Raw genomic sequence first — 25,318 nt, forward strand, 5'->3', positions numbered from 1 at the left:
AAACTGGGCTTTGCAGGATGGGTGGGAGTTGAGGAAGAAGAATCTCAGGCAGCAGTGTTTTGCATGTGCGGTTGTTAGGGCCCTGCAGGAGGCTAAGGCCGGCTGGGCAGGTAGGACCGACCAGAGTGGGGCACCCAGGGCTGAGACCTGTGAGTTTATTCCACATGTGGGTTCTTCTGTGTGCACACATTCAAAGGTGTGTAAGGGTAGTTATAGGATATGCAGTGGAGCGGCGGCCCAGGGGAGGCAGGTGGGGTGTACACATAAGTGAAGAAAGGGAAAAGGTGGTCACACACACACACAATGCCTTAAAAGGTTGTATGTTAATGACAGAAATTGTCCTGTAGTTGTTTATCAAATTTGCTGGTACTTGAGAACTCAGCGTAGGACACTGGAGGCTCAGTTATACTTTTTGAATTTAGTTTGGTTTTTATTAAAAGCCTCAACAATTCTCTCTGCATGAATGTACATTTCCATACTCCCATCAAACTCTAAAACATATAAGGCCATTTTCATATCAAGTTGCTGGTAAAATTAGAGAAAGTTTTCAAAGCTCTTTGTCTCCTATTTCTCCACTGGGGGAAAAGCCTGGAAGACTGTCAAAGAACTGGCTGTTCTCATAAGTATTTGAGTCATTGTAGCTTTTTGCTGGTATTTTAGTATCCGGTTTATTTTTAAACAGTTCTGTGCAACTGGAGTTTCTTCCCTGGTTTCTGTTACTATGGCTCCATAATATTTCCTCAAATCTGCTTGTTCATACTTTCACACACTTCAGCATCAAATCTACAATTTCTTAGACTCAGAATATCTTATTCATGGTATCCAAGAGTGTTTCTCCAGCTGCAATAGCATTTTTCTCCAGATTGGAAAAGTTAGTTGTTTTCCCGTTAGAGAGAGAAAGAGCGGGTTTGGTTCTGTGAAGGACAGTGCGTTGAGTAGGGTGGGTGGGGGCTGTTGGAGGGCTCCCACTGGCGGTCCAAGCGGGGGACCAGTGTGTCTGTGTGGAGCCACTTCCCCTGGAGATCCCACGGTACGGGGTGTGGGATGGTCAGGCTGCCACGTTTACTCAGAAGTGCTGGCATTGGACACTTTGGTCTAAACATTGAGCAGACTCTTGGTTCTGATTCTCCTTAAGCATGAGTGTGTATTTGTTCTCTTGCTCTTATTTATTTATTCATTTATTTTTGGACTTGATTGAGGCTTCCACTTTGGGAAGGTCTCTTTTAAGACTTTTCAGTCAGAAGAAAAATAATGCTGATCTTGGCCATCTGTCTATTCCTGGCATTCAGGATTATTCAAGGAGCTACTTCTGTGCATTTCATTGCTTTCAGCGACATGTATTTCTTGAAGGATTGTTCAGGATTTAAAGAAAGTCTTAGAGCAATATGGGATTGCAGAGATAGTTTGTTTCCAATCCCTTACATTTTTGACCCCTTCTACTTTTTAGGGATAACCAGGTTTTCTTCTGACACATAAGGTTCTGGGCATGTCCTTGGGGCTCATTATAGGAAACTCACCTGGCCAAGTGTTTTTCAAAAGCTGTAAATGTAAATGCTGACTCAGTGGTAGAGCAGTTCCTAATACTTGAGGATTTCAAGTGTGGTGTGACTGACTGGATCTTTGGCTCCTAACACAGTTGCTTCCTCTGATTCAGAGAGGACCCCTTTTCAAAAAGAAAAACAAAATAAAACATGTAGTTTTGGGTCCTCTGGAGGCTTCCCAGGGAGCTCCGAGGTGGGAAGGTCTGACTAAGTGACTATACAAGCTGGCCATTGTAGAGGAATTGACTTTTTTTTTTTTTTGGTATCATTAATCTACAATTACAGAAAGAACATTATGTTTACTAGGATCCCCCCTTCACCAAGTCCCCCCCACATACCCCTTCACAGGCACTGTCCATCTGCATAGTAAGATGCGGTAAAATCACTACTTGTCTTCTCTGTGTTGCACAGCCCTCCCCGTGCCCCCCCCACATTATACATGCTAATCGTAAGGCCCCCTTTCTTTTTTCCTGCCCTTATCCCTCCCTTCCCACCCATCCTCCGCAGTCCCTTTCCCTTTGGTAACTGTTAGTCCATTCTTGGGTTCTGTGATTCTGCTGCTGTTTTGTTCCTTCAGTTTTTCTTTGTTCTTATACTCCACATATGAGTGAAATCATTTGGTACTTGTCTTTCTCTGCCTGGCTTATTCACTGAGCATAATACCCTCTAGCTCCATCCATGTGGTTGCAAATGGAGGAATTGACTTTTAAGAAATACTTAAAAATTAAGTTTTTGCTCTCATCTCTAACATTTGCGGTTAATCATCTGAGTAGTCCTATCTAAAAGATGTCAATATATGGCTTCATGAATGAAGTTGCTAACAGCAATACATTATTGTAAAGATCTTAAAGATTTTACAGAAGGGGAGGTGGGGCCGAATGAGGGGGGCTGCTCAGGAAGGCTCGCCGGAGGGCCTCTGGGCGGAGGCCCACATGGCGCCAGGGAGCTGGCCATGCCCTTATCTCAGGGAAGAGAGCATTCTAGGGAGAGGGAGCGGCATGTACAAAGGCTCTGAGGCAGAGATGAAATCAGTGTGTTCAAGAAACAGTAGGAAGATCACTGTGGTTGGAAGAGAACAGGGCCAGCCAGTGAGGGTGAGAGAGAGAGTGGAAGGGGACAGGCGGGGATCATGGGGGGACTTGGGCAGAGTTTAACTCTGAGTGTGGTAGGCTCGGGGCAGGTAAGTGACATGATTTAAGCACTTAAGAAGTTGCCCTGGGGAGACTAGAAATTGGAAGTGAGGGTGGATTTTCTGTTTTACCTAACATTGGAGTTCCTTGGGAAAACATTAAACTTTTGTTTTCATTTTAGCTTTGAAATTTTAGAGGTATTACCACCTGTATTTTCTGTGATTTGGGATTTTGTGAAGTTTTGGGGTCTCTTTTTTCTTTTAAGAGAGGTATTGTATAAGTAAATACACTCTGGCTATTAACGGTAATAATAACAAAATGATCTCTGTATGGTCCTGCCAATTAAAAATTATAAGTATTAATAGTGTATAAAATAGTTCTCAGCCTAGCCAGCAGCTGGAAGATGCAAGTTATAAGAAAGTCACCAAGTTCAAACCACACGGGGATTTTTGTGTAGAATGTGGCGGCAGTCCCCCCCTCCTTCCTCACTGTTGCTGTCTCAAGGTGGGCGCCGGCTGTGCTGTCTAGCCCTCTGAATCCTGGGTGGTCCCCTGGACCGGGACTGGCCTGTGCCTCCTCCCTGCCCCCGGCGCCCCCACCCCCAGCCTTCCCTAGGGAGCCCGCTGTCTAGGGCGCCCTGCCCTGCTGGGTCCTGACACCTGCTGACTCAGTGGCTCCTCTGGAGTCGGGTGGTGGCCCTGGCTGGGAAGCCCCTTGCCGGATGTGCTCTTCCCGGCTTCCTCAGCGCCGCGCTGGGCAGCAGCTGCTTCTGTCCTCGGGTGAGCTCTTTCATCTGCCCAACAATCCCAAGCAGTATAGGCAACCTTAGTTTTATATTCCAGGCGAGGACACTAAGGCCCAGAGAGGTTAAGTGACTTTCTCTTGGTTATCTAGCTAATATTGGTTCATCATTCTCTCTCTCTCTCTCTCTCTCTCACATATTGTTGCCTTATTTATGTGGGGCGCCATGCCCACCTCTGGACTGTACCTGTGTTCAGGCAGGTATGGGTTACATGTTTATCTCCCTCTCACCCTGAGCACACATGCATCCAGAACAGGACTTTCACGTGGATGCTCGGTGAATGAATGAATGAATGAATGCCTGTGGACATCCCATTCTTATCGGAGCCTTACTGGGCTGCTGTCCCCAGTAGGCCTCAGACCTTTTGTCTCGGAGTCACATGCTCATCTCTGCCTCCTTGGAGCCTTGCATCCAGCAGGCACTGTGGTCTGGCAGTTACAGGGCAGGCTCTGCTATGCCTTGCCTGGGTTTGAGTCCCAGCTCCACCACTTACTGGCTGTGTGGCCTTGGTCAGGCTGTCTAGATGCTCCTGTGACTCTTCTTCATCTGTAAAATGGGGGTGATAGTAGCAGCTGCCTCATGGGCTGTTCTGAGAATGAATGGTGCTGGCACCTAGGAGGTGCTCAGTACATGGCTGTTACTGTAGTTCTGTCTGCTGAGGACACAGCTGCGTCCCTTTGCGGGCATTTCTGAGCACTGCCCGCCCCCGTTCTCAGCATGGTGTCTGGCACTCCCTCAGGATTTAATGAACAGCAGAAAAGTTGGATGAAGGAAAGAAAGACAGAGATAGTTACAGGACTCACGGGACTGTCCAGGGGAGAGGTCCACCTCCGCTGGAGTGCTCCTGATGGCCACGGGGCACCCAGGGCACAGGCCCTGAGAGACCCTTGTGAGGAGCAGCCCTGCCTGGACTGTGGGCAGCTTTCTGCCCTCTTTTCTCCTGGATGTCATGGGCGGACAGGTGTCCTTGTTTTGTCCCCATCTCTTCCCTTCGTCCCACCCCACCCCCTCTCAGACTTGATGGTCGTCCACGGAATTACTCTGTCAGCTCACGTGTTGCCAGGTCCCTCTCAGCAATAGTGACTGTTATGGCCCCTCATCTCCTACTTTGCCCACATGCATCTATATGTCTAGATTAGGAATATCAGTAAGAAATACAGTTACTTCAGGGATAAATTTACTTTTGAATATTAACTCTCAGAAACTTTCACTTTGTAATTCTTAAAGTTTCCCATTGACTCAAACCAGATTAAGAGATTTGGATAACCCAAACGATGGAGGTGTTTTTGTTTTTTTGTTAGCATGCTGTTTATTCTTTTAAGGTGACTATTTCATACTCCCAAATGCATTTTTGAAGCACTTCAATGAACTTTAAAGTAAGACGGCATTTTAAAAATTCACTTATTCAACAGTGCCCCCCTTTATCTAGTGTGGTGTGAATGTGGGCGTCCATGTACTTCTAAGGTGAGGATTGAATGGGGGTCTGACCTGTGCTAGTCCTGCGAGACATGAGGCCTGAGGGCTGGGTCCAGAGAGGGCAGGGGCAGGTGGCTGTGGCGGGGCTGCGTGTGCCTAGCACCGTGTGGTCCCTGCCCTCAAGGGTCCTTTGTCTTGTGGTAGAGACGTGTGGATGGCTGGTCCACATGAGCTTGAACGGAGTGAGTCCTGTAAGAGAGGAACACAGAGCTCAGGGTAGGCCAGGCAGCAAAACTTAATTTTGACTTGGAATGAAGGAAGGATCCATAGAGAGATGGCAATTGATCTTGACTTTGAAGAATAATTAGTACCTTGATAAGTTACCTGGGAAGCTGTTCCAGGGAGAAAAAAGAATGTGAAGGGGAGTGCCAGAGCCTGAAAGGGCTGGGCTCCCTACTGGCCCCAGGTGTGGGGAGAGTGGGCCTCGAGGCCAGAAGAGGGTAACTCTCCTCATTGTCCCAGCTGGGAGAGGGTCCTCTTCTAGAGATTGGCAGGATGGCAAGACGTCTCCAGCCACGTGATTGGTATGAGATCCATCCTAAAAGGCAGACAAACCAACCTTGAGAGATTCCTTAAGGAATTATTTGTGGGGCGAGGAGACACTCTTTCTTTTGCTCACAATTTGGAAGCAGGATTCAGCTGTTTGCAAATACACTGCTCTGACCTAATGCTTCACAGTCCACCAGACCCCCCCAGAATTGTCCTGTATTTGACCTGCCAGCAACTGTTGATGGGGTCTTCAGCAAGAAGCCTGGGACCCAGGGTCAGAGTGCCTGTCACAATGCCTGAAGCCGTGATTACTGACAGTCCTGCCTCTTTCTTATTTTGTAAAATATTTGTTAATTGCTATCGACTTTCCCTTTAAGCGTTAGCATTCATCTAAATGAAAGCAGGGTTGACAGCATGGGTGACGGGGAATTTCTGGGATGTGTATGTGCTGGGGAAGCTCAGGCTTTACGCTGACTGAGGCTTGTTTCACAGTGAACTCCTGGGAATGAATTCAGGCCTGGACTTTGGGGTTCTGGTGAGGACACCCTCAGGGTGGCTCTAAAAATCTGATAAAGTAGGAAAGAACTTTGCAGCCCTGAAGGTCACCGCAAATGCTTTTAGAGTGACTTGGCTTTAATCCATTCACATTCTTTCAGTCTCTTGCCAGTAGGGGGCCCTTTTAAAACATAAACTCAGAAAAATCTGTAAAATGATCTACAGTTGATTTAATCCCACACCTTCAGGTAAAGGAGTGGGATGCTGACAGATGCCAAGGTCCCATAGCAGTTTAATGGCAAATTCTGGAGAAGTCTTCCAAATTTTGTCCCTGAGAGCCCTTTCTAAAAGTAAAAAATGACTTCTGAATCATGAAAAATTAAATTACATTCAGTGTAGCTGTGTTGGGTTTGTTTGTTTATTTGAGGTGTATGAATATTTGTATTTTTCTTTAAAACTTGGCGTTCCCACAGAGCGCACCCACTGATTCCCTAATCAGCACCATCGCGGCCGCCATTCTTGCCTCTTGGGGGGGAATTAACTATGTTCAAACATTCACACCATCCCGCAGAGTTACCGGGACGTTGGTCCACCAGGATATCCATGTGGGGATAACTAGTGACCGCGGAAGGTTGAATGGAGTGAGTCCTGGACACTGAAAATTTATGCATTAAAGAAATTTCATATCTGAGATTTTATAAATGTTTATTTACTGGAAGTTTCTTAAAAACAAACAAACCCAACCCATCTGATTTCTGTATTTGTCAAGCTAGAAATCAGAAGCTGTGACGAGGCTCACTTGTCTCTGCTGCCGCGGAGGTCTGCTTGTCACGTCGGCTCATTCTTTCAGTTCCCTTTTCTGTGCATTTCTCACCCTGTACGCCACTGCGAGGGCCATTTCACTTCCTACAGTGTTCTTAGATTCGCTGTGTGAAGCAGGACCCCGAAGGCAGCAACTTTTTTTATCAAGGTATGTTGTGAGGCTATTTTTTCTCCTGTGCCTCTCAGGGTATATGCCCATCCTCATTCATGGCATGTAATCTGCCCCTTAAATGTCGATTGAGGGTGACAGATTGAAATCTTGCCTTTTAAACTGTATCCAGGGTGTTTACCAGCTGTGGTTAGAATGCTCGAGCCCAAGAGCCCCCAGCAAGTAATGGGACAGAGCAGGAAGCCGTGCGCCTGTGGCATTTCCCCCAGTCGTGACTCTGACTGGGAAAGACCTGGACCCCTGAGATCTGACCAGGAGGGCACGGTGCAGTCGTGTGGGTCTATGGCTGATATCACACAGCCATTAGGAGCCGCAGGAAGACAGCATGGACGAGCGGGGAAAGGGTTGTTGTGTGATTGGAGAGAGCAGTCCGCAGGATGGCCTGTCTGCCGTGACTGCTGTGACGTCTGGCCGGGGCCGCCAGGAGGGGAGAGGGCCGAGGAATGAGAACCACGGTGGAGCAGAGCCCGGCCCCAAGCTGCCCTCTGGGTTTGACGGCTCCACACTAGCCAGAAGGCAAGTTGTTTGGCCTTGAAACCATTACGCATTTAGCAGAAGGAGCAGGTTGGAAGCCAGGGTCACCCGAGTGGGAACACAGGGCTGAACCGAAGAGGCGCCATGTGTGATGTGGAATAGCTTCCCTGCCTAGTTGGTCTGTTTAGAAGAATTTGTTTTTCTTTTCACCTTCCCCAACATGAGTTTGTCTGTGGGAGGAAGAGGGCTGCTCTGCAGTGTTGACTAAAACAAAATAACGTTTCCCTCATTGTTTCACTCTTTTCTTGCAAACCATAATATTCCAGAGTCTGAGCCATGTCTGTTTTCAGCAAAATGGCTCTGTGTCTTAGAAGAGCTCCTAAAACCCCCTTCCTCTCGCCAGCTCCTTTTTCATTGTGCAGCGGGTTGTCCTGGGCCGCCAAGTGTTTGGGGGAGTTCTCTGAGAGATTCAGGACATGGTTTCCATGGCAACCCTAAGCTCTGTCTGCCAGATGCCGACTAATTTTTTAAAAATTTTGCTTATCTAATTAGTTTAGAGCATTATTCTTTTAATTTGCATTACTGTTTTTTTTTTTATTAAGGTATCATTGATATACACTCTTACGAAGGTTTCACATGAATAACAGTGTGGTTACTACATTCACCCATATCACCGAGTCCCCCCCATACCCCATGCAGTCACTGTCCATCAGTTAGTAAGATGCCACAGACTCACTACTTGGATGCTGACTAGTTTTTAAGTCTCTGGAAGTCCTTTGAGTGTGTTCGGTCCACACTGCCCACCCCACCCTGGTGGGTGCTTCTGGAAGACCCTCCCTCCCACCTGGGGCCTGGGACTTGTGGAGTCGTGGGCCTCTTGTGCTCCCCCTCAGAGGGGCAGCCTCTACCTCTGGCTTCCTTCAGTGCACAGGCTGGTTCCCGTTGTTGAGGTAAATGCACACACAATGTTCCAGAGAGTTAAGTCATCTTATTTGCTGATCTCTATCTCTTCCTTTGAGGAATGTTCACTTTTCCAGATGAAATCACTGGGAACAAAATAGTTGTGCCAGATATTTGAGCTGTTGAAATATCTTTGCTGATGGTGCAAAGCAGTGTATTACCTCAGGCCTTCCCCCTGGAGCAGCCGCCCTGGTGGGGGCGGCTCAGCCGAGGCTGGAGCCGGGGAGCACCCACGAGCCTGTGGGCCCCAGTGGTGGTCAGGCAGTAGGGCTGCATGGCGGAAGGGCTCCCTGTGTGGCTGGGGGAAGACAGCTGGGGACTGAGCCACACAACCCCCACTATGGTTGCTAAACCCATTTGTGGTTTAGTTTAATGTGTGCAGTAGTGTTTATAAAAGACTTCTACCCACTGGAGTTAAAACATCTTCACATAAATTCTCCAATTATCTTCCTTCTGTGGACCTTGAGTCTGTATAAATCAAAATTACCAAGACTCTTCAATTCAACTTTTTCATCATGAATTCATCCAAGTTTTGATGGCATGACTGCCCTGTGCCAGACCCCGTGCTGGGGCTGTGGCAGTGAAGGTACACCCACATCCCTGCCTCTGGAGCTCACGTTCTAGCAGGGGACATAGAATAGATAGTGGACAGAACAAGCAAGTGAATGACATAGCTTGTGGGAAGTGAGTAAGTGCTTGGGAGAGAAGAACAAAGGGAAGGGGTCTGGGAGGGCCAAGAGAAGTGGGGTGACGGGCAGAGAAGCCCTCCCCGGGGCGATGGCTGATACAGGCCTGAGCGGCTGCAGTGGGCTCCCTAGACGAAGGTCGCTCCAGGGAGCGAAGAGCAAGTGTGCCATGCCCCGCAGCGCCATGGCCAGCAGAGGCCTGGCGGCTGGAGCACAGGGCCAGGGAGTGGCCGCAGGGCATGAGGACTGAGGAGGAGGTAACATGGAGGCCAGCAGGGTGGGCCGCACTCCGCATGAGTCTCCAGGCTTCTGTTCCGTGTGAGAGGGGCAGCATCATGTGACTTGAGTTTTGAAAGGGTCACTGATGAGAATAGACTGAAGGGACTGGGGATGATGCAGGGACCCCGTTAGGAAGTTCCTGTGATCATGCAGGGTCGAAATGATGTGCACTGGACCCCTGACAGACAGAGCCATGGGTGTGCGGGTGGAGGTGGAGAAGGGGAGGTGACAGTCCCTGAGGTCCTTGAGGGTATCCTGTCTTGAGGCCATGAGCAGCTGTGTGGTGGTGCAGAGGAGCCTCCCTTCATTCCAGCCAGGCCATTAACAAAACAGAACGAGGTATTTTTAACTAATTTTGTATTCTGCAAGTATAACATGCCGATAGTCAAAACTTTTTAAGTGTTTTATACGGTTTCGAGGTGAAATATGAAAGTCCCCTCCCTGCCCCATGGCACCCCTCAGAGCGGATCTGAGACCCACCGGGGCTTCCTGTGCAGCAGTGTGCTTTGGGGGTGTACATAACTGCTTTCTAACACCAGTGGGTTCAGACTATCCACCGAGCTACAACCGCTGTTTTCTTTTGCTCTGAGGGAGCACCTTTCACGTCTGTACCCACACTCCCCCATCTTCCCTCCTCTGGCCACCGTGTTCCACTCCAGAGGGGACTGGCATTTTTATTCTTGGTGGACAGGAAGTTTTCAGGACTTTTTTGCTGCTATTGAAAACAATGCCATTGCAAATGCCTAATTTGACTCCTGGGTGAAGTTGTAGAAGACACAGGTGGGTCAAAGGCTTGACGTGTCTCTTCTGTCAAACGTCACACAGTAAGACGCATGGAACAAGGCCTGAGGACAGTCATGAAATGACTGCACATCGATGCTTGGTTTTCAGTGGCCTATCTTACAAGCACTTGAGGCCTGTATTTTCACCAGTAGCAGATAGAAGAATCTGAGTTCCCGTGCAGCTTATCAGTGATGCCAGATCCTCCCTCCCCGGAGCCCTCGGTGCTGCCTCAGGCTCCCGTCCTGCTGGGTGCTGCCACAGGCCCAGCATTCCTAGGGGCCTCTGCCCTCCACCTCCCTGTGCTGGGACACGCCCACTCGCCATCCACCGTGGCCCCTCTGAGAGGCCTGACCGTCCTGCCTCCACAAGCGCCTCCCATCTCTCAATCTTTTTTTTTTGGTCTGTTACACTTGTATAATGCATTCTTTATATCTGTTCTAGCACTATTTCTGTTCTAGCGGCTGTTTTTCTTTATTGCATATCCTTCTGCCCTTTTAGGACATCAGCCCCAGGCAGGCAGGGACCATGTCAGTCTGCCCCATGCCTGGCACATAGTAGATATTTAAATACCTTTGTAGAATGAATGGGTAAATATGCCCCATGCTTTAAGGAGCGTCTCACTCCGGGCCAAACACTGGCTTAGAAGAAACAAGAAATGAAGAAGAAACAAACCCTCAGTCCAGTGGGTGCTCAGCGAGGCCTGCAGGGCTGTGCAGAACCAGGCCAGCAGCATGAGGGGCAGCAGTGAGGGCACCTTCTGTGCTGCCCTCCACGGGTGCGGAGGACCCAGAGGGCTTTCTCCCAAGGCCGGCTCTCGGGAGACGGCAGCCAGGCACCTCCACTCAGAAGGCTCTTGCTTTACAGTAACAGCCTTTGGCTTGATGACCTGTTCTTTTTGGAACAAATTAAGGGTATTAAGAGGGAGCTAGATGTACTTGGGTAATTGTAGCTTTTGTTTACCTGATACCTGTTATCGGGCCAGAGGGGAGGAAGGTTAGGCCAGCTCCCAGGCTGGGCCAAGAGCATCCCTGGCAGCCTCCATGAACCTCTGGGACTCTGCACGCCACTTTAGGCATGGTGTTTCTCTGACTCACCAGTGTTTACACACGTAAGAAAAGCTGGAAATTAATGACCTGAGCTTTCTTTTCCAGAAATTAGACAAAGAACAACTTGAAGCCAAAGATGGTATAAGGAAAGAAAAAATAAAAGGAAGAAATCAAGGAAAAAGAAGACAAGTATTTAATAGCAGCTGAAATGAAAGAAAGGAAAAGCTAAAGTTGACACTTTTTAAAAAGAATAAAAAATGATAAAACTGTTGAGACTGTTCAAGAGAAAAGTCACAAAAACCTAATGTCAGGCATGGAAAGGGGAACGTTACTCCAGATCCTTCATCTTTAAAATGATATGAGGATAAATATGAGCAATTTACTGTTAATACGTTTGAAAAAAATGAAATGGATTCCCTAGAAAATCGGCCAAATCCACACCCAAAGAAACAAAAATCACGACAGAAGTCTTCTACCCATTACCTAGAATCTGTGATTAAACCTGCTTAAAGAAAACTTCAGGCCCAGATAATTTCACTGACAAAGTCTGTCAGCCGTTTAAGGAGAAATAAAGCCAGTCTTACACAAACAGCCACTTGTGATAAAAGCTCTAAGTACCATTGTAGTAGAAGGAAGCTTTCTTAACCTGGGAAGCGATACTCTAAAGAAATCTTACAGCAAACAACAAACTTGATGGAGAAGTGTGGAAACCTTTTTCTTTGACACTGGAAAGGATCTCTGCATTTTATTGGAGGTCCTCTCCAGTGTCGTAAAGCCAGAAAAAGAAATAAAAGCCATAAGAATGGAAAGAAAGAAAACTGTAATTTTTTGAATATGACATGAACGTGTGTCTGTTGGGTATTTTATACCTTGTCCCAATTTCCTTTGTAGGACTTGAAGTGGCTTTGCTGGTTTCTGACCTCTTGAAGGAGTGACAGTTCACAGACCCTGGGGAGGGTCTGGTTTGAGGCCTCAGAAGGAGAATGTCAACTCTGAACTACTGCAGGCCAGAAGCGTACAAGTGCAGAGCTTCCAAAAGTCATTTATATTGGGTCTGGAATGCCTCGTACAATTTCATAAAAAGAGATTTGCCTTCCTAATTTTGTTTTACTTAGATTAATAATGACATCCGTAAGCTTGGTGAATGTGTAAGTTGAGGGTTGGGGAACCAGACTGAGGAATTTGTTCAGCATCGGAGTGAACTTAGCACCGGGAGGAGCACTGAGCTGGCTGTGGTCATGAGATGCTGGGCCGTGCTGCTCGGGCTGCCCGTGGGGCAGCTTGGCCCTGTACAGCTGTGATTCTGGGAGGCTGCAGTTCCAGGCACAGAGTTGTGGTGAGACAGGGGCCCTGGCCTGACGGGTAAGGAAAGCTGGACTCGCCTCGCTCCCTGGGCAGCTCAGAGCGCGTTTGTCTCCGACGCCCTCTGCAGCTCCAGTGTTTCTTGGTCTTGTTACTTGGCAGGGCAGCTCTGCCCTGTGATTCAGGCTCTTACTCCTAGGAGTGGGCTGTGTCTTTCCGTGCTGAACCCAGTGACAACTTCTTGACTCCTAATAAATCTTCCTGATTAGTGTCTAAACCGTGGTGGAACGCAGACAGGAAACAAATTCCTCTGCCTGAGCCTCTCAGGTGTCAAGCTGTTTCTCCGTCCAGAGCAGGCGCCCGTTCCTCCTGCACCTGCCCCTGGAGCTGGCCAGGCTGCCAGCCAGTGGTTTGATTGGGCCACTTTGAGGCTTGTCCCAGCCAAAAGCCCAGATGTTCCCTGAGGAGCCTGGAGCAGAGACCAGCTGCTCTGGGGGTGGGAGGCTTTTGGCTGCTGCAGACATAGGCGAGGTACTTCTAGGAGGGTCCTCGCTAAGTAAGCTTAGGATCCTGTAGGAAAAGGGAATGCTGTGAGACGTAACACCAGGGCACAGGCCAGAGGGGCCTGGCCTGCCTTTGTGATATCCCAGGGGTTAAAATAACACGCTGCCCTGTGATTACAGAGCAGAGATCCAGCCAGCGTGCCATCAGGAGTGTAGTCAGTCAACACGGCGCCCACGCAACTGTGCCTGGTTATAGTGTGCACACTGGGGGTACTTGGCTCTGACCCAAGTACCATCATCCTTCTTTACTGTGAGTTAATTGGCCATGTAGTGCTGTGCTCAACTGCAGAAGCTGTGAAATCTGTCAGATTAAACCCTTTTAATTAACAACTAGATCTTAGGTTAGAGGATGCCTGATTTATTTAAATTTGAGATAGGTTTTGGAAAACACCATGGGGTGCTGGAGAGAACATTACCTTAGCAAACAGGCAGAGCTGGTGTCAAATGCTGGTCTCCACCACTCATTACTTGGTGGCCATGGGCGAGTTGCTTAACCTCCCCCAAGCATCAGTTTTCTCACCTGTAAGAGATAAAATAATGATGGTGGTAATAATTACTATCTAATACTAATTACATTAGAATTCACTCTGTCCCTAGTGCTTCCTGAGGACCGTATGCTCTTTACCCCTGTATGTATCGCCTCATTTGACTCTCAACAGTAATTCTGAGATGTGTGCTCCGTTTTTGTCTCTCTTTTACAGATAAGGCCATTTCAGGCACAGAGAGGTTAGGTAATTTGCCCACTCTTGCCCAGCTAGTGAGTAACGAGTCTGGGATTAGAGCCCACACGGCCAGGCTCCAGAGCCTGTGTTCCTTACTGTATTCCTAGACTGTCTCACAGGGAATCCTGAAGGTTCAGTGCGGTGACAGATGGAAAGTAGTCTTGCACCTTGTCGGTGTAACACTGTAGGTCACTCTGCCGGCCCCTCGCCCCCCTTCCTGTCACTAAGCTGAGGCGCTGAACTCCTTCCTGTGGTACTTAGGAAAGTTCCAGACCTCTGTCTGTGTGACCTGAACCCAGGGTAACGTAAAGGAGGATGGAGTCACCCTTTCACCGAGAAGTCAGGGAGTCTCATCTGGTTGTGGACGGTCATTCCATCAAAGTGATTTGTGCTTATGAGTAGGAAGGGCCCTCCAGCATCCCTCAGGCAGGGAAATGAGCACCCCTTTGCCACTGCCTGGGTTTAGAACATTGACTCTTTACTCAGAAGTGACTGATTTAGCTTGTCTGTACTCCTAGCTGACCCTCACACACAGTGTTGGAATAAACTAGTCTGGGTCCCTGGCTTCAGTGGCTGAGACGAGCCAGTCATGGGGGGCGGGGACACAGTGCCCAGCGCGAGTGAAACATGGTGGAGATTGGTGGAGAGTGCCATCGGGTTGAAGATGGATTATTTCACCCACATTTTCTCCCAGTCCTGGTCCTGCTGGGTGGGACAGGGCAAGTCCAGAGATGCAGGGGCCCTGCCTGCTTTGGCATGTTCTCTGTCCATTTCTCCAAGGGAGGAGGAAGATTATTTAGTAGTGCTATCAGTACATTGATCTAGGAACACGAACTGTTGTTCAGAAAGCACTTTGAGCTCTTCGGTAAGACGTGGAGGTTTACTTGTTCCTGGGAAACACTCACACCACATAGAACATGCACTTAATCTGTCGATGCCCACAGTGAGTCTGTGGTCTTTCTCCCGTAACGGAAACATCTTAGACTGTTCTGTATTGAAGCCAGTGATGGAAATGGAATTTGTTAAGTGGAAATTGCTTTTTTACCTTGGGAATTTGAAACTCACAATGATATGCTTTTCTCTTCTATCTTCTAGGTTTGTGTGCGAATTTTGAGTGTCTGACGTTGACCTCAGAATTGCGCCTTCGCTGCTGCTGCCTCGCCTTTTGAAGAGATGTCTGTCACTTACGACGATTCCGTTGCAGTAGAAGTGTCCAGTGATAGCTTCTGGGAGGTAATGCCTGTGTTTTCTTCCTGATGAATGCAGAGACCAGGACGATGTGCCTGACAGGCCTTTTTTTTTCTGGAATTGGGGAGGTGAGATAAACATACCCCAAATCTAGCTGGGCGTTGTGGTCAGATTTCGATGGCCACAGGTGTGGCCAAGCTATCAGTGAGGTGGTCAACTTACCTTGCTGGAAAAGTCTGATACCTAAAGAGCGTAGAGGTCATTGAGGTCTTGTCAGTTTGTCCATTCTTAGCTCTTCCTTTTCATGTTTCGCCACGTGACTTGGAGCGACATTCACTAAGTACCAGCCTCAGCCTGAGTGGCAGCGTTACTTCTGAGTTTTGTATAGGAAGTGGACAGTGGTGATGTGACATCATGCTGGACGGTGCGGGCAGGTGGCCAGACAGCTGAACTAGTGGCCCTTGAGTTTGTTGGGACGTCTTCCTGTTAGTCTGCACCCATGAGGAACCCCTTTCCTGATTATTTTGTGGGGTGTTTGTTTTTCGAAGTCATTCTTCCTGAGCCCCACTTACTTATGCCTGCCAGTTAAAGGATAGTCCATTTTTATCCAATCTTGTTCTTAAGTGGCAAAACCCCTGGAACTTCCCTGGCAGCTGTGGACTTTGTGGAAAGAGCCTTGGCTTTGCAGTTGGGAAGATGGGTTCTGATCCCAGCTATGCCATGCCTAGCTGTGGGACCTTGGGCAAGTTGCTTGACTGGTCGGGGCCTCAAGGTCTTCATCTTTAAAGGGGGAATGATTCTGGCATTTGAGGAGGCTGCCAGGATGAAACAAGAACGTGGAAATCAGCACCCACATGGGGGCTTCCCTGACATAGGAGGTGTGACTGGTACAAGAGATGAGGATGACCTCCCCCCGGGGACTAGCACAAATTAGTTTTTAAACTTAGGTTAATTAGGTGTATAATTTTGTCTAACACCAAATACCATCTGAAATTATAGTCTAATAGAGACAAGTGGTCACAGGTGACCAAGTTTAAAAAAGATGGGGAAGGAGCTCAAAATTCTATCAACACTTTTTTTTCTTTTCTATTGGGAGAAAGGTCATTATTAACTTTCATCTGAAAACCTAATTTTATTAAAAGCATATATTTATTGAGCCCCTACTATGTGCTGGGCCCTGAGACTCCAGTGGGGAATGAGTCCCTATGCCTCAGCTGGCAGTAGCCTTCCCATGGGTGTCCAGTTCAGAGCTCAAATTCCAGTAGGCAGAGAGGCACATCTGCCCTGGGAAACCGTTCACAGGAGGCAGCAAGAGGCATGGGGCAGCGATGGTCATGGGTGCGTCGCAGCCGCTGGGCAGCAGCACTCCTGACGCAGTGAGCTGCACCCCCACAGCGTGGGGGCCTGGCTGGCGGGGCAGCCAGGTGCAGCTGTGTAGGAACAAGCAGTTACAGGATGCAGTTTGGAAGTCCCTCCGAATACTGCAGGAACTCAGGACTGTCCCTCTGCCCCCACATGCAGGTCCAGCTTTACAGGCTGCCAGGGAGGCCGTGGCCTTGCCAGTGCTGCGGAGGTGCTTGGAGAGCCGGTGGTGGCTGTGGGGAGCCTCCTGTGGGGCCGGCCTTTAGAAGTGCCGCTCCGGATACAAAATTAACACACAGAGACCTGTGGCATTCCTTTATACTGACAATGAACTAGCAGAAAGAGAAGTCAGGAAAACAACTCCATTCACAATTACATGAAAAAGAATAAAATACCTAGGAATAAACCTGACCAGGGAAGTGAAAGACCTATACCCCGAAAACTATAAGAGAAGTGAAAACTTTAAGAGAAATTAAAGAGGGCACTAACAAATGGAAACTCATCCCATGCTCTTGGCTAGGAAGAATTAATATTGTCAAAATGGCCATCCTGCCCAAAGCAATATACAGATTCGATGCAATCCCTATCAAATTACCAACAGCATTCTTCAACGAACTGGAACAAATAGTTCAAAAATTCATATGGAAACACCAAAGACCCTGAATAGCCAAAGCAATCCTGAGAAGGAATAATAAAGTGGGGGGAGGGAATCTTACTCCCCAACTTCAAGCTCTACTACAAAGCCACAGTAATCAAGACAATTTGGTACTGGCACAAGAACAGAGCCACAGACCAGTGAAACAGAATAGAGAGTCCAGATATTAACCCAAACATATATGGTCAATTAATATACGATAAAGGAGCCATGGACATACAATGGGGAAATGACAGCCTCTTCAACAGCTGGTGTTGGCAAAACTGGACAGCTACATGTAAGAGAATGAAACTGGATCACTGCCTAACCTCATACACAAAAGTAAATTCGAAATGGATTAAAGACCTGAATATAAGTCATGAAACCATAAAACTCTTAGAAAAAGATAAAGGCAAAAATCTCTTGGACATAAACATGAGCAACTTCTTCATGAACATATCTCCCCGGGCAAGGGAGACAAAAGCAAAAATGAACAACTGGGACTATATCAAGCTGAAAAGCTTCTGTACAGCAAAGGACACCATCAATAGAACAAAAAGGTACCCTACAGTATGGGAGAATATATTCATAAATGACAGATCCAATAAAGGGTTGACATCCAAAATATATAAAGAGCTCATGCACCTCAACAAACAAAAAGCAAATAATCCAATTAAAAAATGGGCAGAGGAGCTGAACAAACAGTTCTCCAAAGAAGAAATTCAGATGGCCAACAGACACATGAAAAGATGCTGCACATCACTAGTTATCAGAGAAATGCAAATTAAAACCACAATGAGATATCACCTCACACCAGTAAGGATGGCCAACATCCAAAAGACAAACAACAACAATTGTTGCCGAGGATGTGGAGAAAGGGGAACCCTCCTACAGTGCTGGTGGGAATGTAAATTAGTTCAGCCATTGTGGAAAGCAGTATGGAGGTTCCTCAAAAAACTCAAAATAGAAATACCATTTGACCCAGGAATTCCACTCCTAGGAATTTACCCTAAGAATGCAGCAACCTAATTTGAAAAAGATATATGCACCCCTATGTTTATCACAGCACTGTTTACAATAGCCAAGAAATGGAAGCAACCTAAGTGTCCATCAGTAGATGAATGGATAAAGAAGATGTGGTACATATACACAATGGAATACTACTCAGCCATAAGAAGAAAACAAATCCTACCATTTGCAACAACATGGATGGAGCTAGAGGGTATTATGCTCAGTGAAATAAGCCAGGTGGAGAAAGACAAGTATCAAATGATTTCACTCATCTGTGGAGCATAAGAACAAAGAAAAAACTGAAGGAGCAAAGCAGCAGCAGACTCACAGAACCCAAGAATAGACTAACTGTTACCAAAGGGAAAGGGACTGGGGAGGGTGGGTGGGAAGGGAGGGATAAGGGGGAAAGGGGGCATTATGATTAGCAGACATAATGTGGTGGGGGCACGGGGAGGGCTATACAAGACAGAAAAGATAAGTAGTGATTCTATAGCATCTTACTATGCTGATGAACAGTGACTGTAATGGGGTATGTGGTGGGGACTTGGTGATGGCAGCAGTCTAGTAAACATAATGTTCCTCATGTAATTGTAGATTAATGATACCAAAAAAGAAAAATAGAAGTGCAGCTCCTAGTTACTTTCAACACTAAACCAAAACTATGTATCGAGTGCTTTAGAGGCATGGGGAAACTTTCTGCTTTGTAACTGTGGGGACATTGCCATCTGGAATTAATCAGTACCTGCCTTGAGCTAGGCGGTGGTGTGGAGAGGCCAGTACACGCAGAAGGCCTCATGAGTGATAGCGTGTGGAGATGACGGGACAGAGTCAGGTGCATGCTTTGGAGCCAGGTGGCCTGTCTGTGACTCTGCCTTGTCACTTACTACATTTGTGGCTTTGGGTCACTCCTTAATTTTTCTTTGTCTCAGTTTCCCATCTTGTAAAATGTGGGTAACAACAGTACTCAACCCCAGTATTGCTGTGAGGGTTAAGGGAATGACCCCGTGTAAAGTGGTGCAGGGCAGTGCTTGCTGGGCGCTCCATCCCTCTGGTGCAGGAGATGGGGGCCTTCAGCACACACGGCACGGCACACAGTCTGCTCCTGTAGGGTACACTGCATGGCACACAGTCTGCTCCTGTAGGGTACACTGCATGGCACACAGTCTGCTCCTGTAGGGTACGCTGCATGGCACACATAGTCTGCTCCTGTAGGGTACACTGCGTGGCACACAGTCTGCTCCTGTAGGGTACACTGCGTGGCACACAGTCTGCTCCTGTAGAGTACACTAGGCAGCATTGTTTTTAATGCTGATAATGACAGTTGATGGCAGAAACTGCCCTGTAAAAATGAAGTAGCTAAATGTAGTGCTATTACAGAAGTCTTCAGCCGCTTGTTAAAAAAAAATGTATGTGGAAGTCGCTGGCTGGTATATATGATCTGCATATATATTAAATCACTGAGCTTGAACAAGTCCTGTCATTGATTTCAGCTCTTAGGCTCCCTGTTAAATTCTTAGTGGCAGTGATGTCAGTAGACATGAACGTCTCCTTTTGCCTAAAGAATTCTAAGGCAAGTAGGTTATTTTCTAGGCAGGCTCTGCTCATCTGACGCTGTCCCTGACATTACTCTTCAGCCCAAATAAGTCGACAGGGCTGCCCTGTTAGAGGTGGATGTTCTCTGAACGGAGGAGCGGCTGCTCTGGCCCAACTGACCCTGCTCAACACTGTCAGATGCACACTGCCAGCTGTGCCTCTGTCCAGACCCCACGGAAGGCACCTACTCACTGGTGTGCTACCCGCAGGGCTGTCCAAATCTAAAGAAATCCTTGTGGTCCTGAGATGGAAAAGTCCTTTGTCGTTACTTTTACTCCTTTCCACCAAAAGGTGCTAACTTGATGGGTCACTCCAGAACCATCTCTGAGTGCCAGCTGTGTGCCTGCATAGGAGGGACATGGCCTTGCCCTCTAGGAGCCTTTGGCATGACCTTTGGAATCAGAGAGGAGACAGAAGCTAGACAGATGCGTGAGGTGCTGTCAGATTTGCTGGGGTACATGGGGAAGTAGGGTTCCCCTGGGGGCGCAGGGAAGGTGGCACAGAAGATGAATGAGCAAGATTCGTACTTATGAAGCACTCAGGTGTTGCTGAATGAATGAGTGAACAAGTACTGATCTGTGGGAGGAGAGATTACCCAAAGGGGACCAGTATCAAATTGAAGTACTTAGCGGGTACAGGCACACCTCGTTTTATTTGGCTTCAGTTTATTGCATTTCACAGATATTGTGTTTTTTACAAGTTGAAGGTTTATGGCAGCCCTGCATCCACCAAGTCTGTTGGCACCCCTTGTCCAACAGCATTTGCTCACGTCGTCTGTGTCACATTTTGATAATAAGCACGATATTTCAAACATTTTCATTATTATTATTATTATTGATCTATGGTCAATGATTATGACTCGCTGAAAGCTCAGGTGATGGCTAGTATTTTTTAGAAACAAAATATTTTTAATTAAGGTATGTACATTGCTTTTTTAGACATAATGCTATTGCACATTTAATAGACTATAATATAGTGCAAACAACTTTTATATTATGTGCTGAGAGATCAGACAATTCATTTGACTCACTTTACTGTGATACTTGCTTTATTGTAGTGGATTCTGGAACAGAACCACAGTATTTCTGAGATGTGCCTCTATTTGGAGGAACCCTTCATGTGTTACCCCCCTAACTATAGGGGGCAGGGCAGGAGGCACGGGAGATGCACAGGATTGATACCTACTCAGCGCTCAAATGTGTGAGAAAAAGGAGGGGCATCTGATTTCCACCTGGAAAGTGTCTAGAAGAACAGATGGTAACCTCCATGGAGTATGAGGGGCGTGGGGCCAAGCCGCAGCTCTGCCTCTTGGGGTCACGGAGTTCAGAGGAGAGGGGTCTGCTGGCTGGCATCACCAGAGGTGTAAGGAGTATGTAGGGCTGGCTTTGAGCTGGGAGCAGGGCTGGACTAAGTCTGGAGGCTGGAAGGAGTCTGGCTGTGCAGAGGGCCGGAAACCTTGAATTCTTTGAAGCCCAGGGCCTGCTTTGGGGGCGAGAAGTCAGGCAGGTTTGGGTAAGCGGGGTTCCAGTGGGGGCTCTTCCCCAAGTAGGTAGCTCCTTCAGCAAGTTGGAGCCTGGCGTATATACTGCCCGCAGGCTTTCTGGTGGGGCGTGGGGTGGCTCCATTACTTCTGGCAGGTCTTCCTGCTCACTCAGGGAGCCCGCGGGCCCTCCCACTACATCCCCCACGTCCAGGTCCTGCCTCAGTCCTCCCTCCAGTTTGGGGGCTGGTGCACAGAGAGCCCAGCTGCAGGCTGTGGCTTTTCACGTGTCACCAGTACTTCCGAGGAGAGCCCGGCCGCCTCTGCCCGTGGCGGGCTCTGGGCGCGTGGCGGCGGATTCGTCCCCCACAGGCCTGAGTGCTGCCACCTGACCCTCCAAGGGCTCTTTGGGGGTCAGGCTGGGAGGGTGCACTGCTCATTTGGGGAACTGGGCCCCAAATATGCCTCCTGCCTGGGCTGTTGGCAGTATGTGTGTCCAGAGCCCAGTGTCCTAGAGGGAGCCAGGCTGGCGCTGGCCTGTGTACACTCTGCATGGGCACAAAGAGCCTTTGAGGAGAAGGGTATTTGGGGATGAAGAGGACATTAATATCTTGCTGTAAAATGTTTGGGGAATGTTAGCCCTGAAGAGTTGGCATGTGGCTCTGAGTATTTACTGCCTCCTTCAGAGAAGGCTGCCTGCAGGCTCCTCTCAGACTCGAGCCCTGTGGAGACAGAACAGCTCCTCATGCATCGCTGTTCTATCTGGAAGGCCGTCCATGTAGAATGGCACGCGCTTTTCCCATCCTTCCAGACCAGTTTGGCAGGTGACATATTTAGAAGATGCCATGGCCCCACGTTCCTGGGTTCCGCAGTGCTTGATTTGGCACCAGACCCAGCCCAGGCCCTGGGCTGAGAGCGTGGTCCCAGGCCCAGAGCCAGCGTATGCTGTGGTGGGGGTCAGGGGACAGCAGGGCGAGTGTCGCGAGTGGAAGCACAAGATGCACAGAAATGAGTGTCACCACCTTGCTGCTCAGCAGCATCATCTGTGCCATTTGTTATCTGGCTGCCCCACATACGCAGGCCGGGGCGGATTTCCCTATATCACGTCCTGCCTATGAGGGCATCGGTTTCATTGTAAACCCACTGCTGGGACACAGCTCCTGGCAGGCTGGTAGTGTGCCTTAATATCCCTAAACCTCTAAATAGAAACGTTAAATCACTCTTTCAGGCAAACTGGTCTGCCGAGCTGTGACCGGGGATAAAGGCCCCGGCCTCCCCTGCGCTACCTTCTCTCTGTTCCCTGCTCTGCAGCCACGGCAGCCCAGCCAGGAGAGCAGGCGTGCATGACTCCCTGCCCTGGGTGGGAGGCTTCAGTTTCCTGCATTAACTTCAAAGTAAAACCATACTCTTTAGCATGACTAAGACGTGAGCACGTGTTGGCAGCTGCTGGACCACCCGGCTCTCTGTGAGGAGCTCTGCCCTGGGCACCAGCCAGGCTGAGCTCCTCCAGGTTCCTGTCCATGCAGAGCACCTCTCTGCCTGGGAGGATGAGGCTGAGGGTGGTGGTCTTCCTCTAGCCTGACCTCCAGTTCTTCCCCTTGAGTGCAAGGACGTGATTCTCACTCTGGCATCTGGAATTTAGCCTGATACACTGTGCTAAATAATGGCCGATAGCAAGTGTATCAGAGGAAGGAAAAGGGTTAATGCTGGGGAATAAGGCATGCCCCACTCATAAGAAGTTTACAAACAAATGTTTGGAATTAAAATATGTAAGCAAATAAGCATGATACTGAGCGGAAGTCATTCTTTCAGTAAGTTATTATAGAGCACCTACTATATGCAAGGCCCAGTCCTAGGCCCTGGGGACACAGCATGAATAGGACAGACAGACGTGACTTCTAGATGGTCCAGATCAGATGCTGTGAGGACGCAGATGAGGCTCTCCCTCCTGACTGGGTGTGCTGGAGCTGTGTCAGAGGGGGCCCTCGGAGAGCAGCGACTCTGTCCTGCCTCGTATTCCATGCATGGGTGTGGACGCTGATAAGTCAGCGAGCTGTGTGCACACAAGCTGTGTGTTTATAGTCTGTGTACTCTTCTGTGGGAATCTTAGCCTACAGCAAGTTGAGATATAAAGACAGTGATTACAGCTAGCAATTATTGCGTACTTGCTCTGTGCCAGACCCCTCCTCTGGCTTATATGAGTGCTCAGTCCTCACAACTGCCTTTTGAGGCTGTGGTCTCCATTTTACAGGTGGGGACACTGAGACTGAATGGTTTGGCACTGCCTGATTTCACATAGTAGGTGATGAAGCTGGGATTTGGCCCTGGCACCTGCTCTCTGGAGCTGTTCTCCTGCCTCTGCCCTCAGCGTTCAGGGAGAGAGGTGTTTCTCTGCAATGACTGCCACATACTTAAATGTTTCTTCCTGGACATGAAGAACTGGAGTCCTGTCTGGGCTCAGACCCCGGGGCCTCCTTTCACCGTGTTTGACCCTGAGGGCTCAGAAGAGTGACACACTGCTCGGTTTCCAAGGCAGTAACATGGCATCACTCGTTCCTGTTCCTAGGCTGTTTGTGAGAATCACAGGTAGCGTGTGCAGGGCCAGGGGCCCAGTGGTGTCACACGCCACCTCTTCGCTTACTGTGTTTCTCAGCCACACGCATGAGCGCTGCACACGTGGAGACAGGCAAAGGTGGATGAGTCAGGTGGCCTTCCGTCTGGCTGATGCAGGCTTGTTGCTCCCAGTCCAAGTGCCATTGTTCTACGTGCCAGATACAGAGCAGTTCAGGTTTTTCTGTGACAGAACTGAACACTCAATGTTTTTTGCTTCAAGCTTTTCCTCTGAAGATAAATTGTTTTCTGATGTGATTTCAGTGCTGTCAGAGTAACTTGTTTAAGCCATGCAAGAGAAAACATTTTCCCTTTCTATAGAGTAACAGAATTCCCTGGTTTTAGAATTGAAAGGGTCTTATATACTCAATTAGACTGTGGTGGCTTAGCTCCATTGAGGCATGTGTATACAGCTGCTTGGGGTGGGCACGGTGGGGTTGGCGCTCAAGGACCCAGATACGGAGATGGGGGCGAAAGAGCTCATGGTCGTGTGCATGTGCGTTTGAGTAACATGCACTATGAAGGAAAAGCCAGAGGTTCTGATGCAGGGGATTGTGGGAGGGGTGGACTCCCTGGAAGCAGCAAGTTGGTGGGGTGGGGGATGGGGTGCTCCCTGGAAGAAGTGCTATTCCCACTTTTCCGATCTGGCCATTTCCCTACTAGGTAATTTGACTTTGTACCCTGGGTATTCACCCGATTTCAAATACCTAAGTGTTCCTGTTGCCTTTCACTGTTAGTTTCTGCTGGAAGCTGCCAGTCTTCAGTGAGCCCTTACCTACAGACCCGGGGACACGATGTCACCGTCCAGGTTGGTGGCAGCTCTTAGAGCAGGGAAGTGCCACTCATCCAGCACCTGCCTGTAGTATGAGGGAGTATAAAGGGGGTTGTGACCCACTCACTAGGCAGCCGCGTGTGCTCATGCCCAGGAGGCCGTGAGCTCCAGGGCAGGGCCCTCGGGGTGATGGCCTGCAGGTGGGGTGTGTGCTGGGCTGGTGAACAAGCCCACGGGGCAGTGCGTGCTGAGGGCACAAGGCATGTTGGACCAGGCTGAGCAGCTCTGAGGAGGAGCTGTGTGCGTTCTAAAGCCACTTGGTTTACATACATCCTTCCTCTCTGCATTGTGTTGAGCCTTTGGAGTTAGATCTGAGAATTAAAACTTATCTAATTCTAATTAGAACTTCCATTTCACCCATTTTTTAATTTGTCATTTTGAACATTTAAAGATGAGAATGTAATTGCTCTTTAAAGTTGTTGAAGTTTGGGATTTGCATTTTAAAGCTAGCACAGGGTGCCTTTGCTAGGTAGTGAAGCTCACTTTCTTCACCCTGGGGGCAATGACAGGCCTCGTGGTGGGTCAGTGAGCCAGAGCGCCCAGACCAGGTCACGGTGGCTGGGACCTGGGGCTGCTCATTGGTGATGGTGGGTGGCAAGCTTCAGTCCCTGACCTGGCAGGGTCAAAGAGCATGACCCCATTCTGAGTGTGGACAGCCCAGTGAGGTCAGGACTAGCCCAGGTGCGGTTCAGAGGGGCATCAAGGTCTGGAGTTCCCGGGCTCTCTGCTGTACAGGGCGGGTCAGGAGCGCAGTGCTGGGCGAGCCAGCCGGCAGGTGGGAGAGCCCAGAGAAGCGGCATCCTGTCAGCGCAAGGGCTGCTGGAGCACAGTTTGCAAGCAGTGGCCAGGCTGGATGGTTTCCCAGAGAC

General features: G+C 48.7%; 1 protein-coding gene across 5 annotated transcripts in view; it reads left to right on the plus strand.

Annotated features, from left to right (window-relative positions):
- The window catches only part of PACSIN2 (protein kinase C and casein kinase substrate in neurons 2), a 122,933-nt gene that overhangs the window by 69,356 nt on the left and 28,259 nt on the right, over window positions 1–25,318 (plus strand). For all 5 annotated transcript variants that reach the window (XM_036931326.2, XM_036931328.2, XM_057486307.1 and 2 more), the window contains one exon: window positions 14,835–14,972. In XM_036931326.2, the coding sequence (XP_036787221.2) occupies window positions 14,913–14,972 (60 nt within the window). In that variant the 5' untranslated portion in view covers window positions 14,835–14,912. The remainder of the gene's footprint in view (window positions 1–14,834; window positions 14,973–25,318) is intronic.

This window comes from Manis pentadactyla, chromosome 10 (genome assembly GCF_030020395.1).
Source record: "Manis pentadactyla isolate mManPen7 chromosome 10, mManPen7.hap1, whole genome shotgun sequence".
NCBI classification, from domain to species: Eukaryota; Metazoa; Chordata; class Mammalia; order Pholidota; family Manidae; genus Manis; species Manis pentadactyla.